Source organism: Pyricularia pennisetigena, chromosome 6, assembly GCF_004337985.1.
Source record: "Pyricularia pennisetigena strain Br36 chromosome 6, whole genome shotgun sequence".
NCBI lineage: Eukaryota > Fungi > Ascomycota > Sordariomycetes > Magnaporthales > Pyriculariaceae > Pyricularia > Pyricularia pennisetigena.
In genome coordinates, this window is record NC_043744.1 from 5,218,201 (window position 1) to 5,232,833 (window position 14,633).

The 14,633-nt window shown below is 48.9% G+C and overlaps 5 protein-coding genes across 5 annotated transcripts; 3 read left to right on the forward strand and 2 right to left on the reverse strand.

The window, feature by feature from the left end:
- Positions 1-339: 339 nt before the first annotated feature.
- Positions 340-1,244, forward strand: PpBr36_05278 (uncharacterized protein; the record flags this gene model as incomplete). The annotated part of the gene is made up of 2 exons (XM_029892434.1): positions 340-384; positions 963-1,244. The coding sequence occupies 2 exons, from the start codon at positions 340-342 to the stop codon at positions 1,242-1,244; spliced, it is 327 nt and encodes a 108-aa protein (XP_029749055.1).
- Positions 900-1,982, reverse strand: PpBr36_05279 (uncharacterized protein; the record flags this gene model as incomplete). The annotated part of the gene is made up of 3 exons (XM_029892435.1): positions 900-1,226; positions 1,791-1,856; positions 1,920-1,982. The coding sequence occupies 3 exons, from the start codon at positions 1,980-1,982 to the stop codon at positions 900-902; spliced, it is 456 nt and encodes a 151-aa protein (XP_029749056.1).
- A 2,769-nt stretch (positions 1,983-4,751) lies between these two features.
- Positions 4,752-5,215, forward strand: PpBr36_05280 (uncharacterized protein; the record flags this gene model as incomplete). Its single annotated transcript, XM_029892436.1, has 2 exons — positions 4,752-4,934; positions 5,066-5,215. The coding sequence occupies 2 exons, from the start codon at positions 4,752-4,754 to the stop codon at positions 5,213-5,215; spliced, it is 333 nt and encodes a 110-aa protein (XP_029749478.1).
- A 2,387-nt stretch (positions 5,216-7,602) lies between these two features.
- Positions 7,603-9,947, forward strand: PpBr36_05281 (uncharacterized protein; the record flags this gene model as incomplete). The annotated part of the gene is made up of 6 exons (XM_029892437.1): positions 7,603-7,709; positions 7,777-8,424; positions 8,482-8,774; positions 8,836-8,986; positions 9,056-9,254; positions 9,348-9,947. 6 exons carry the CDS (start codon positions 7,603-7,605, stop codon positions 9,945-9,947), a joined length of 1,998 nt encoding a protein of 665 aa, XP_029749477.1.
- A 1,002-nt stretch (positions 9,948-10,949) lies between these two features.
- Positions 10,950-13,719, reverse strand: PpBr36_05282 (uncharacterized protein; the record flags this gene model as incomplete). Its single annotated transcript, XM_029892438.1, has 2 exons — positions 10,950-11,276; positions 13,684-13,719. 2 exons carry the CDS (start codon positions 13,717-13,719, stop codon positions 10,950-10,952), a joined length of 363 nt encoding a protein of 120 aa, XP_029749476.1.
- Between the last annotated feature and the right edge of the window lie 914 nt (positions 13,720-14,633).

Sequence of the window (14,633 nt, forward strand, 5' to 3'; positions counted from 1 at the left end):
ACTGACTGGCTGGTACGGACGAGGGGATTCTGTTGGGTTAGACAAATTCCTCAAACGAGTGCGACGGGCACACCCGACGTGCATCGTGAGACATTTATAGACATGTATATTCTACTGGTCAACACTTACTTCCCAACCGTGGCACTGCATGGCGGAAGCCCGTTGCATCACTTTCGTATATCTGCATTCACCACGCTCAGGGGGCGGCTGTGAGAGACGATAGCAAGATCTGCATATGTCGCTCCTCGTCATATATGATATATTCAGCGATGCACTGGCTTTGACTCACCCTGCCTGCCATGAACGCTCTTCCAAGTCAAGCCCAGCGAGTCTTGAGCAATGGCGCCCACTTCCACCATACCCGCCAAGAAGAACCTGGCCCGTGTGGGTCCATTGCGGATCGTAGCCAAAGAGATAAGAGTCCCTCACGGCCTGGTACTATATACAAACACAGGCAGGAGGCAAGCGTATGCGTCCCGCCATAGTGCTCTTGATGTCCGTGGCAACATCAAAGTGCCCCAGGAGGAAGCGATCCTAGAAGCGCTCTTTCGTAACCGAGAACGGTATTGATACTTGATTGTCGCCCAATGGCATCATGGATGACCCATGAATCTTTTTGACGAAAAAAAAAAAAAAAAAAGATCGACATCGTTGCTGCGACCGCTAAATCAGAAATTGCAATGGACCGAGTGGCACAGTTCATGGCGCTTCCAGCCTTCCTTCAAAAGAGAAATTGCCGCCTTCTTGCTGCCCCTTAGTCAAATACTGAGTATACTTTCTCGGCTGATAAGTGACAATGGACAGTACAGTAGCTATTATTTTTTCCATAGCATGAGCATTAATGACTCATGTCCTATCCTTGCAAAAAGGTCATCAGCTGCCACTGGGTCTAAGTGGTCTCATTGGCGGACTCTTTGAACGGCCGGGAGCCAAACAAACTCCCCAGATTCTGGCTCGGGTAGCCGAGATCCCCGGCCTCCCTCCTTCACGACGACGTCGTCGACCACTCCATATCGCGCCGGCTCTGCCCCTCCGCCAATGTCGAGTTGGGCAACAGCACGGCAGTCCTGGGCGGCGACTACCTCCTCGGTCTGGAGATCGTGCGGCGGAGGGACGGCGTCGAGCAGACGGGCAGCCTGGCCAAGGGCTACCGTCGCCAAGCTATCGCGGCGCTGGGTGCCTTTCGGCACAGCGAAGCCGAGCAGGGACTCGTTGAGATGGCTCAGCTGATGTTGCAGCGGTAGAGGTGAGACGATGGCCACATGTACACAGAAGTCCAGTTGCAGCCCTTCATTTACTTACAATTAAAAAAAAGGGGGTGCGAGACTGTGTTAGGGGTGAAAAAGGTAACTTACAAAAGTTTTTTAGTCCAATGGAAGTGTTGCAAACTTGCGATTGCCGCGCATAGTAATTTATCTTAGTGCACGCGGTGGAGCTCTTTGGGCAAACAAACAACGATATGAAGTGATTAAAATTTTTAATATATACATCCATTTGTAAAGTCAACAAGCCAATCGCCTTCGGCCTAGGCCCTAGGCAAATAGATCGGCTTTTACCGACATAGGGCAGTTTCTCCTGAGGGGTCGGCCCACGACGAACAACCCCAAACTAATACCGCCAACGGGTTGAAGGATGCAGTCTAAATGCGAATTCTAATTATCCTCCGGCTTGCATGAGATGCCAATCTTCTTGGAGACGGAGCAACAATCGGCATCGCATTGCTCCGTGGTAACATCGTTTTGATCGCAAAAGGGCTTGTCCCCCGTGCGGTACCAACCGAGTTGACACACCCTTACGCCGAGCTTTTTCGAACAGGCTTCAACATCCTTCCAGCAACAATCCTCGACCTTGCCGCACTGTTTGTGACGTATTATTAGCTTCTTTAGGTTCAAGTTACTGTCGGGAATGGGGATTCTTACCTTGGAAGCGCTGACGCTAGTGGCCATAAGAAACGGGATACAAGCTGCGATAAAAAACTTCATGGCTGAAATGATGTAATTTTGCTTATATGGCCGTCGTATAAGACAAGTTAAGCTGCAATATTTTTTGGCAGTAAGAGATGGGAGAAATGAATAAATAAACAAAACTGTTGATTTGGTTAAACAGGATTTTAGCGAATTTAAAAAATTTTAAAAGGTAGATAAAGTTTGGGTTTATAATACATTTTTACACCCATTTCAAGATATAAAAAGTATATACACCCATTTCAAGATATAAAAGTAAATTTACGCTAAAATTATCACTTAACGTTCGTCTTGAAGGTGTTTTGCTGTGGTTTTAGCATTTCTTGGCAATGATATTCTCAAATTGTTTCCCATTGTTTTGAGAATCTGTTTTCGAGTAATGGTGCAAATCACGCTGGCTATGATCTTGGTCAAATCCCTCCGTACGGTGCTAGGGGTGCCCCAGCTATCACTTTCGCAAAGCGCCTCGGGAGCGACTCACGCCGTTGGATCGACTTGTACTGTGTTTCTCAAGTTCTTAACCTGCCAGCATACTTTGGGTGCAGAGGATATTTGATCAAAGTTTGACTCTGCGTCTGTGTTTTTGTAGGCCACATTCATCGCAAAGGGACAGCCCATTATTTTGTTGCAACGCCTAGTCCGGTTAATCTCGTCTTAATCTAGAGAGACAAGCCAGGCCATATGTAGGCATTTTTAGGTACAGCAGGTATAATCATAGGCATATAAGACGTTTGTAAGCCCCTGGATGTGTCCAGATGAGGTGGGCGGATGGCAGGGGCAGATTATCGGCACCCTATCTTACTGAGAGGGCTGCAGTATATTGATAGTAGCAGCTGCGAAGCAGTCCGAAAGAAGCCTAGCCAGGTTCGCCAGCCACTGGTCAAATTGGGTGCCAAGGAGATAAATGGTGGCGTTCTTGGGGTGGATGCTTGTACGCAACCCCGGGATTTGGAATGTTAAATTGTTTCTATAAATTATATGAAAAGCTCAGGAGTGTTAATTACTGCTGACCAGTCTTGGGTGGGCCCGTTGATCCTGGAGATCACTCAAGATAGAGCAGTCTTGGCAACTATGCTGGTGTTCTGGTGATATTTGGTGCTTCCATTATCAGTCTATCAAGGAGCAGGAGACTGATGGCTGCTTGTTGGAAAAACAAGAGTTGGAAACAAATATCAAACCTATCACCAGCAGAATTCAGTCCAAGCAGGTCCTCTTCTTCATCTTCGTCTTGCTGGCCTCCACCCCAGCCCTGGCGTCTTGGCTACCGTGCCCACTCAACATCCAAACTGCCGAGAGTCAATCGCGTTATTATATGTGGCCTCCTAACACACTTAGCAGCGTTTTATCCCATCTTTATCTGTTTACAAACCTCGTCTGCGCCTAGGGGCTAACGACCGAGACAACAACTAGCGCAGATCGCTTTACGTAATCATGTCTGTCTTATTTATTAAGTACGAAAGGAAATTATTCGCAATCTGTCGCGAACATCCAGCAAAGGAGTTGCGGCGATCCATAGTTGCATTGCAAGGAAGGCACCTGAATCGGACATGCACCTATTTAACTTTATCATTGCAAAGATTAATTACACGTATTGAAATTATGTGCTTGGTGTCTAATCCTGATCTAGGGCAAGATTATCGCAATTAGGCGACTCATTACTCGGGGATATAGCAGCTTAACGGGAGCTTTCCCTAATGGGCAAATACAATACGATGTTAAGTTTTGGATAAAATTCAAGTTAAATTTAAGCTGCATGTGAAGGTCGTGTGTGTTTGACATGGGAGTTCGCAATTTCTTTTGTGAGGAAAACCACATCGGCACTGTAGGCAGACTATTTAAAGTTGGATCCATAATAATAAAGACCAATTTTGTTATTCTTGGCAATTATATTTGGGCCGGCAATTATAAACGGGTCAGCCTATATTTTCAGTAGTAACGCTTCCAAGCCAAAACGACTCAGACCACATCTGGCTGCCATAGCATGCCGCCATCATGTTCCCCCCGCCAAGCCCCTTCGCCCCCACGCTGGGCCGGATTCCAAATTCATATAGCGAAACCAGAGATACACAGCCCTTTTCTCTTTGTTTTGCAACGCGCAAATCCAAGGAAATACTTCTGTGTAGTTATTGCGTGGCCAACAATGAAGGTGAACCCGACTTGTAACTGGCCAAAGTGGGCTTTCAAATGTACGTAAAAATGCTCCTTGTCATGGAGGTCATGATTGGGGTCTTTTTTTTTCTTTTTTTCTTTTTTTTTTGACTTCCGGATGAAGTTCAGGCGACAACTTGACCTTATTAGGACCAGGCCCACAGATCTATCTTTAAAATCAACACTCTCAGCACTTTAACACATGTGAACACGACACCAGCTGACACTGCCATGCCAAGCTTGAGGCTATACCATATCAAACCGATTGGTGCGAAAAATGGAGTCGGGATTTGTTAAGCATTATGTGCCGTTTGACGAGAGGCGCCCGAACATCCCGTTTGAAACATGAAATGTTTCAAAATGTTATTAGTATCCTGTCAACCCAGGGCTCACAACTGACCAAAAAAAAAAAATAACATCGCATTTTTGAGACCTAGGGCAAATATACAGGAGAGAGGGAGGATAAGGCTTCATGGGGACCTTTAAAAATATAAAGGAGACTAATCCTCCCGCAAAACGGCAGTTAGATTTTGTTATTTCCACGCACAATCACATTGCATTCACGCAATTACTTTCAACTACGTTTTTACTCCTTCCTCATTCCACCTCTACTCGTTCTTGGCCACACTTGCAAGAAACATGCGTCCTTTTATCATTTCTATTCTTTTGGCTGGTTTGGCTACCGCCAGCAGGGCCGCCATTCAACCCAGAGAGGAGGTCGATTTTCAAATGTTCCCAGTTACAGGACCCAGATGTTGCGGCCACGAACTCGTAGAAGATATCAATGGCCGTTGCAAGTCGGCTGGTCTAAAGGCATATTGTGTAAGTTTTTTTTCCTTTTTTTCCTTTTTTTTCCTTTTTTTTTTTTTGTATTCTTGTTTTGATTTTATGCATCAAGTATTTCGTGAAATTATCTCTGGATACTAATTGGATCACAACTTCTCTCTGTTTAGTGCAGCAGGTACAGATCTGATATCACGAATGGATGCGATGGTGGCGACGTAAGTTTTAAAGTGGGACGCGAGGTTCAAGTTGCTTGGCTGGAGACAATGTCGAAATGTGTGGCGAATAATCAACGTGGGTTTGTTGGATGTACTAAATAAGGCAAGTTGCTACGCGGATAGCCAGGAGCTGCAGCTCTCGGGTTATAGATTCGGGGCCTTTGCGCCCGAACAACCGCAAGCCCAAAGGGTCGCGGTTTGCAGGATTCAAAACCGCCAGACTTCGATAGTCGACACTACTGAGTGCACATTTGATCATGCGGGTTATATAAGCCCCCGGCGGCTGACCGGCGACATTTCTGGCAGTTTTATGTATTGGGGATGAGAAGCCCTTTCTAGAGAGGGATTTATACTGTAAAGCAGAGCGAGCCGCTGGACACTGGCGTTTTGTTACCCATCGGTCTAACGAATTTTCTCTACGCGATACATTTGTTCCGAGCAACAAATAACAGGAATGTACGGCGTCAGCTGTTTGCGTGACTGGTTCGCAATCATGGGAAGAAACAACACTCTCAAGCAAATTGCAGTCTATTACAGGGAACAATGGGACTTTATAAATGACGAGTATCAGTAGCAGGTTTGTATGGCTAATTGTGACGTAAAATCCCATAGTTCCACAGCTTGACGTTTGATTGACGACCTTGAATTGTTCCACCCTTTCTTGTCCGGAGCTTGGCTGTACCGTCCCGTTACGTATGAGTCTGGTGATAGAGGATTTCAGGTGCTGCTGAGAGTGTTGTGTTCTTGTCGCATCAAGGTTTTGGTTGGCAAGCAGTGATGGCGACCATGTTGTATCTCAAAGACAAAGGTTCTCATTCCCCACAAAAGGCGATTGTGCTAAGATGGTTGGTGGGGATCCTTAACAGCTGCACTGCCAACTGGTGCCGGTGTTGGCCTGACAGGCGTCGTTCTCCTTCTTGTGATCGGCCATGGTTTTCCAACAGTTACACGGAGGGCAAGGCGGAGGAGGGGGCGCGGTTGAACCACCCGAGTTCCCTTTTCCGTGGATGATGACAAGAGGTAGAGGGATGAATAACGGAAAGAAGAAGAAGGCGTTGGTTTGGCTGGCCAAAAGGCTCAACGTCGCGAGGGTGACACTGAACTTCATTACGGAAATGTTTATAGTAGGAGTTTTAGAGTATGGTTCAAAGATCAAGATAAAAATAGAGAATAGTGAGCGCCAGAGAGCGGACAGAGACAGACCACGTTCAAAGGCTGCTCTGAATATATATAGCTGCCAACGCAGCTCCCTGTGAGCCAAATGAGGTAACCTCGTAACCGTTGATTTGCTTTGTAAAGTTCCGGTGCTTATTCGAATTCTCTTTTACTGCTCGAAAGGCGAACATGACTTCAGCCACGTACTGTATTGACTAAACAAAACACGAAATAGGAAAGAGGCCAAGACACGGAATGAACCTCACCGCTTCGTGGCAAAAGCCTCTGAGAGGTTGGGTGCATAATAGCTCGCTTTGTTTTTTTTTTTTTTTCCCCAAGATGCAAAATACTTGGAGCAAGTGGCGCTTTTTTTGGCCGAGTTAACTCCATGACCTGAGGATATTGCGTCGGAGGAGGCTCCGAATTCATACATTAGCATGGCTGCCTTTACAGTTCAAGCTAGAGGTTGCTTCTGGATCGGAGTCCCGTACGAGACCAATCACAAGAACAAGGCAGCGGACAGCCCTGAAACACCAAACTGCTTTTGGATCGAGTCCAAACTTTGACCAAATGGCAAAAAAATGAAAGAAAAAAAAAAGAGCAAAAAAGATAAACGACATTGTCTCAACTAATCATACGCAAGCGGCTGTGTCAAATGGTGCATGCTGCCAAGGTCGTTCGTTTGCTATAACTATGCATCTGATCGAACATCAGTAATTGGATGAGCTTAAAGCATCTGCCGGTAATAGTCAATAGGGCTGTCAAAACTGAACCAATCCGAGGTATCAATGTGCATACTAACCCACATCAACTCCATTGTATCTAGATGCGCTAATATCGCATCGGCCCGTCCCCGCAGGATTCGGACTCCAAATATGCGGGACTAACATGAGCTGTCCTCCGACAAAAAGCATGGGGTTGATGGAAAAGAAATACAGGAGAGAGCTAGCCACATGGAGCCAAGTATTATGTCCTTTCTTCTTGTTGTCAATACCAAGGCCCGTCGTGACAAACCAAAAAGAGGTGGCGTCCGTATAGCCAGGTTTGCGTGGTCCTTTCTTTTTTGTCATTTCTGGTCCTAGGCAGATGCTAGGGCCGCTTTGAGTTTCAATTGCTTCCTACAGGCCTGGGCCAGAGGAACAACAAAGTATGCTGCCAGTTGAGGACATGACCAGATTTCGAGCATAGACCTACGCTGGCATATGGTGATCGGGGATATATAAAGAGACTGCAAACTCCCTTCTCAAAGGTGCTGAGATTTCAAAATTATCCACAGCAGTCCTTTGCACTACTACACCATCCCTCTCCCTTTTCCATCTTTTCCTCTCGACAACATGAAGCTCGTTCATTTCGCAGGGCTTGCTGCTCTTATCTCCTTGGTCCCTGCAGCTGCTGGGCTCAGCTGTGAGAAGGATGTCGACCACAAAAAGGAGTACACCACGTGAGTTGCTTACTCTGTCAACGATCTCGTATATCAGTGAAAGCTTCTAACAAACATAAACATGTAGCAACGGGAAGGTGTACAAGCTTTACTGCAACAGTCTGGTCTCGCCTTTCAAGCCGAATCTCGACACCATCAAGCCCGTAGCTACCGCCGAGGAGTGCGCGGACAAGTGCGCCCAGCGGAGTGACTGTGGCCACAGTCATTACGGTGAGAAGAATCAGATATGTTTCCTCAGGCCAGCCAAGACTTCGATATCCGAGAAGCAGTTCTCGGCCAATGCCGGCACGAATGGCAACTTCTACAGTTGGGTATATGACCGTGACGCACCAAAAACTCCGGTCGGAGGCAGCAATGGAGGTGGAAACAACAACGGAGGTGGCACCGGTACCGGAGGCGGCACAGGCACCGGAGGCGGCAACAACAATGGAGGCGGCACCGGTACCGGAGGAGGCAACAACAATGGAGGCGGCACAGGCACCGGAGGAGGCAACAACAATGGAGGCGGCACTGGTACTGGAGGCGGCAACAACAATGGAGGCGGCACCGGTACTGGAGGCGGCAACAACAATGGAGGCGGCACAGGCACCGGAGGAGGCAACAACAATGGAGGCGGTACAGGCACTGGAAACGGAAACAACAATGGAGGCAGCAGCGTTAACCAAGCATCTTACGACTGCACTAACCAAAAGGACCACGGCAAGATGTTTGTTATGTAAGTTTTGCAGAATTGGCAGAACAGTCAGACGGTCTATCTGCTAACCCTTTCCAGGAACGGCCAAGCCTATGAGCTTCTCTGCGATCACTCCAACCCTCATGGCGGATATTACACACACCAAGGAGTCAACTCGCTGAGGCGCTGCGTTGAACTGTGTGCGCAGGATCCCAAATGTAAAAATGCCGAGTACCACGTCTCGAGTGGAAACTGCGAGATGGAGCCTGACAACAACCCCGGCCCGTTCGTCGGCTACCATCTCTGGGTTCCCAGGTCGTGCCCCAAGACGCCTCGCGCTCAGTCCGCTGTTGTCAACCCCCAGCAGACGACTGATCTTACCTGCCCCATGAGTAAGTGATTAATCCTCTCTCGTCACCAATACGCACAGGCATGCTGACTTGAAACCTTTAGGCGACGGCAAGGTTTACGAGGGAGTGGATGGAACCTGGTACTACATCCAGTGCTGTTCAGACTCACCCGGTGCTGTCGTGGTTGGTTTTGCTCAGGCCAGCAGCCACCAGGACTGTTTGGACAAGTGCTCTCACGACAAGAAATGCTCCAGGTATGGCCTCTGAATTTGAGACTGTCTATCTGTTGATACCAATACTAAAACCTTTTTTTTTTCACACAGCGTTGCCTTTGACACTACGAGCAAGGACAACTGCAAGTTCATGGGTCCCGGCAAGTTCTCCACGGTTCACAAGGAGGGAGTTCACTATCATTTTGCCACCAGCCCGCCCACAGTTGCTGCCAAGCCCTTTGAATCCAAGAGGTGCTCCACCGATTGTCCCGAGGCCGACGGTCAAATCTTTGCAAGCCCTACCGGAGAGGTAAGTCAGACAAACCACTGGTCAATTTACTCTTTTTTCTCATACTTGGAGTCATCTGTTCCTAACGCTTTTGCATCTACGCACCTCCAACAGAACTTTGTCATGTCTTGCCAGAAGCGCCACGGTACGACGTACCTCAAGGATGAGCCTGACCGCTATCCTACCTTTGCTGCATGCATGAAGGCTTGCGGCTCGGTCCCTGCCTGCCTGAGCGTCGACTACGAGGCCAAGACGCAAAAGTGCTACTTTAGCACCAACTCCAAGTCACCCACCATCGCCGCTAAGGCCTTCATGAGCGCCCACTCGGCGGGCTGCTCGGGCGCCTGCGCCGGCTGCGAGGGCAACAGCTGCAAGGACCTGGCCGCCGGCCCGCTGCCCAAGGATGCCAAGTGGGGATGCCCTGAGGACCACGGCAAGCCGGTCACCGTCCAGGGCGTCGACTTCCAGGTCGCCTGCCAGCACACCATCAACAGCCACCCGTGGGTTGAGCTGACGGGCACCACCAGCCACAAGCAGTGCGTGGAGAAGTGCGCCGCCGACAGCAGCTGCGGTGGCGTCAACTGGATCGGAACAAAGTGCTATAAGCACCCGGACAGCAACCAGGACGGAAGCTCCGTCTTTGTCAGTGAGCGCGCCGACTCTGACGCCTACGTCAAGATACCCGGCCGCCTTTACAACTCCTTGAGCGCCTAGGTTTTCTATAGCCTTGATACAACCTTTGCAGTCAGGAAGCACAGGGAGGGTTAGCTGCTGAAGCGAATGCGCGCGTCGATTGAATGCCGGCGCTGCAGTGCTTGAAAATTGAATGTTGGTTGATGACTTCAGGTAGATTGAGATGAAGCTTGCCATTTCAAATCGCGCCTGGCGAGTCACATAATGCAAATCGAACGAGATTTTTCAATAGTTGTGGTTAATAAACTTTAAATTATGGGCGAGCGATTGATAAAATTTCCGGTGTAGCGTTTCTCTAACTACCAGTTCAATTATATTTGGAACTTTTACTTTTTGATTCAGATTTCTTGGCAGATCAAGCTTTGAGGCAGGTTTGATTCAGAACAGAGGAGGGACAAAGGAAAAGTAGTCAGTGACGGCAAAGAATGTCGCGCTTCTAAATGTACCGGCCGGGGTTGATATTTAATAGTCAGCCAATAGCTAGCGAGTGGGGCACCAAGCCTACCAACGATGTCAAAACCACGTCAGGCAGTTTTCCTTACCAGCCTTGTGATATGGGGTCAGAGATGGTGAAATCTGAGGTGTCCAGCGACCACAAGTATTCCGTTGTGTGGTGGATCGACAACCTTCACACCTCGGTCATAATCGGGAATGTTGTTAGACAGCCGATTTGACAAAACCTTATCCAGACTCCTGTAGTCACGGGCCGAGCCGCATTGGCCAGGCGGAATTTTAAAGTCTAATTTGATTTATATCAACAGACTCTGGTTGAATATTTCAGATCGATTTCCTCAAAAGTCTTTTTTTTTTCTTAGTGATCCGCCAGTGGGTAAAGAAGAGCTCTATTTTCCTAAATCACGCCAACAGACAAATATCCTGACACCAACGTATTTACCCCCAATAAGCTTACATCCAATTTCCAATTTCAGGGTCCATGACTCGAACACGCACCTGACGGTGGCCATGACAGCTAAACCGGCTAGCCAGCCAGCCAGCCTTACAGACCCTGAACCGCCCCAAATTTCACTCCTCGCTCGGCCCCACCTCGCTACCCTTGCACCAGCGCCAAATGGCCTTGCACCAAACCCACGTCTCGATGGTGCCAAAGACGGTGAGGAGGCCGACCAGGACCCATTTGAGCGGACCGCTGACGCCCAGGGACTCCAACGTCACTTTGGGGAATTGTGGGTTTATCGAATCGCCGGATCTGCTCTTGTCGTCCCCGTTGCGACGCGCCGTTTGGGCCCAGAAGGCTCTCGACGGAACGGCAGCAGCACCGCGAGCCGGGAGCCGAGCCCGCGGCGCGAAGGGAGTAATGCCGCGAGCCGTGGGACCGCCGCTTAGCAGAGGCTGAAATGCGCGTGTTGATGTGCGTGTGTGCGGGACATGGGCATGCAGGGCTGGAGGACGCATGCTGTCTGTTTCTCTTCCTTGGTAGGTAGGTAAAGTAAATACTTTTTTTTTCCCTTAGTTTCTTGGGTACAACTGGTTGCTGTAAGAACTGGAGAGCATGGGAAAGAGGTCCTGTGAGGTCATTCCGGGATGTCAAGAGCCTTTATGGAATCTGAGAACTTATCCAATGCTCACCCTCCCTGGCCTCGCGTGTCCCGGTTGGTCACAAAATCCACAGATGACCCCCGAAACGGGACCGGCCGGAATAGTTGGAATTCCCATGCACGTCGAAACCGCACGCCGTTGCATTCCCGTAAGCTGGAGCAAAGGTGACGAAAAGGCTTGGCTCTTTCTCGTCGATGCCGTTAATTGAAATTTATAACACCAGCAATCGATCACAAAGCCGCGGAATCTCATCTGTTTTACTCAGGGTTCTGGACGAATTTCCCTCGGGGGTGCAAATCTGGTTGCCGCAAGTCAGTTCGTCAGCCATAAGCCAAGCGAGGTCCACTCGGGTGAACGCGGGTGTTGTAAGTCTTGCCGCCCGAAACAACGACCGGTTGCATTTCACCAAACACCTTTTGGCATCCGCATACGCTGCAACCGACAGGGTGGTCTTTTTTTCTCCCTCTCTTTTCTGGGCCTTGGAATGCCTCGGCCGAAGTTGGTCTTTTCATTCATTTAGATTCTAGTGCCCCAGTTTGGTCTTTCAACGGGTCAAAGTCTCTGGCAGTCTGCTGGCCTGGCAAAAAGACGGGTTGTTCGGTAGTTGCTCTCTGACTCCCTCGCTATCCCAGCCATTTTCAGCAGCTTATTCTGCCCCTTGCGCCATTTAATATCCTTCCAAGGGATTATAATACCGTTTTGTTCCCAAGTGGCTCCGGCTTCACACATGCGCAACCATTTCTCACTACAGCTGCTTCCGAGCTTGATTTTACGCCCCTGGTGCAGTGCTCCGCCGACTTGGATGCGTTCTACAGGGTTTCGTTTTCCTGATATACACTGGTATATACCCTTGGTCCCATCTCTCTTCCCATGTAGTCCAACGGCATAGTCCAGATTATGTGCCTATTGGAAACGCTACCGACGGCAGCAGGGCGAAAATCAAGCCTGGGAGTGATTAAAGCATAGTTCTTGTTGCGGCAGTCACTGAAGCTGTGCGTGTATTTGCACCAGCTGTAGGATATGGAATTGGTGGCGAAACTTACGACGGTCCATCCAGCCAAAGTCTTGCCGGCTGTAACCACGCCGCGCAGTCATTTCCAGTCGCAGTGTCCGCAGAATGATATGAGAAACGCCCTGTCAAACCCATGGACGAAGTCATAAAGCAACATTCTTTCTAAAAATATGCCCGCTTCCTTGTAGTTATTGTCGAGGTCCTTCATCAATTGCATTGGCTTTTGTGCCGTCTAGCTGTCACTCGATCAGGGTCTGGTTCTGTCCTCCATGGGTTTGACACATATTTTAAAGCTCCTCGAAGCTCTCCCAATTGCATCTTGGTGCTTTCCATGACATGGCTAATCAAGACTTCACAAAACAGGGGAGATGCATTGAACAAAAAGAGACAATTGAACGACGTACAGGCTAACAGCTCAGCAAATGAGCGACGGAACTTGCTCCGAAGCAAGAGCTCAGAGCCTGGGGCACTTTTTCTCTTTCCTTTACTCAACCCGTGAAATTTCGGCGAAAGGCTTTATGAGGGAAAAGAGCAACAAAATAAAACAATCGGTGTATCAGAAATTAAATCTGGTCTCCTATATGTTTATTTGCCTGTTATACCATTTGGTCGAAATGAACTGCACAGTCCTGGTGAAATATCCGGTACTCCGCCACGTTGATGTATAAAAGCCCTGTACTTCCAGAGCTTTTTCTCCCAAGCGCCAGATCTTTGCAATCACCTACTCTGTCCCGGTCCACCTTTTATGCCCGTTCCCCAAGTGTTCCACTCTACTTGATCGTTGCAGGTGGCAGTCGGCAAAGTAACAGAGAAGATCCTCGCTGGTCTGGATCCAAAAGAGAGCACATCCTAGGGTCCACACGTAGGACGAAGCGCTCAAAAGCTCTCCCACCGCGATCTCTGGCACAGTGTACTTGGATGGCATCCCGGGTTGCGTCGGCGTGTCGCTTGCATTGAAGGACTGGACAAACCCGACGATGCATATATCACTGCTCAGAACGCTGGTGCTTGAGGCGCAGAAGTCCAAAGGAACGGGAAAGGAGTCTTTATTATGTGTGGCCCTCAGGGCTCTCCCGAGTAAGCTGTGAGCTCACACGTTTCACGCTGTCCGATGCGGTCGATTATTTCGTGTTGGCTGTAAGAGTCGAAGTCGGCAACCAGGTGCAAAGCCATGCTCGTCGCACTCACATCTGCAATTCTGGTGGGTAATTTAATTTCCTGCATTTCTGGGCTGGGAATAGTGGTCGCCTGCCTGGAGGATGTAACTCTGTGACATAGCCCCTTTTGATGGAGCTCCGCAAGCGCTTGGACGGCTTGGGGAGACACGAGCTTCGAGGATTCTGGCTTTAGCCCTGAGGCCCTGACCATACGGGCTTGGAAAGCCTAGACAGGTCTGGATCCAGTACCGGGAACACAAGGCAGAGGTGGCAGCAATTAGGTCCGTCCAAACAAAACTTGCGCTCAATTGGAGATAAGAGACGGAATCCTGCAACGCTGGGGGTCGTTGGCAATGACTGCGCGGGATTTACATCCAGGCGAATCCCTAGTGACGAGAATCTTGCCAGAGAATGCAAGGGTTAGGGCACGGTAGTCGGCCGACCTCGGCTTGGCTCATCCTATATTCATTATCCTTGTTCGAATAAATCAATCAACTTTTATCTGCCTGTATCTAAGGGTCTCGCCTTGTTTACTTCTAATACGAACATGGCCTTTGTAAAGAGTGTCATTGGATATCAGACATTTAATCATCACTTACAAGAAGGCACCACGTTGATAAGGTACGGTACCCATAGTAATTAGTCATTATCAGCAGTAACAGTTTGGCTGATGTGTCAATCTTAGCCCTGCATCTCGATATTTTCAGATCAATTTCAGGGATGTTCGTCTGGCGGAAAATGGTATGGATCGGGTCCAGGCAATTTTACTCCAAAGAAGTAAAAAGGTCAAAGAAAACGGCCATCGTATATTGCAAGTCGGTTCGATCTGCCCTTGACCAAGAGGCCAGTGTTGAATGCAGTAAATTTCCGATCTGTTTGACCATGAATCCATGTGCATGACGAGGTGTGATAGACCAACGTCCCCACATTGTGGGGATAAAAATAGCTGCAGCCTGGCCTCTCCAGGGTTCATGCGTCGAC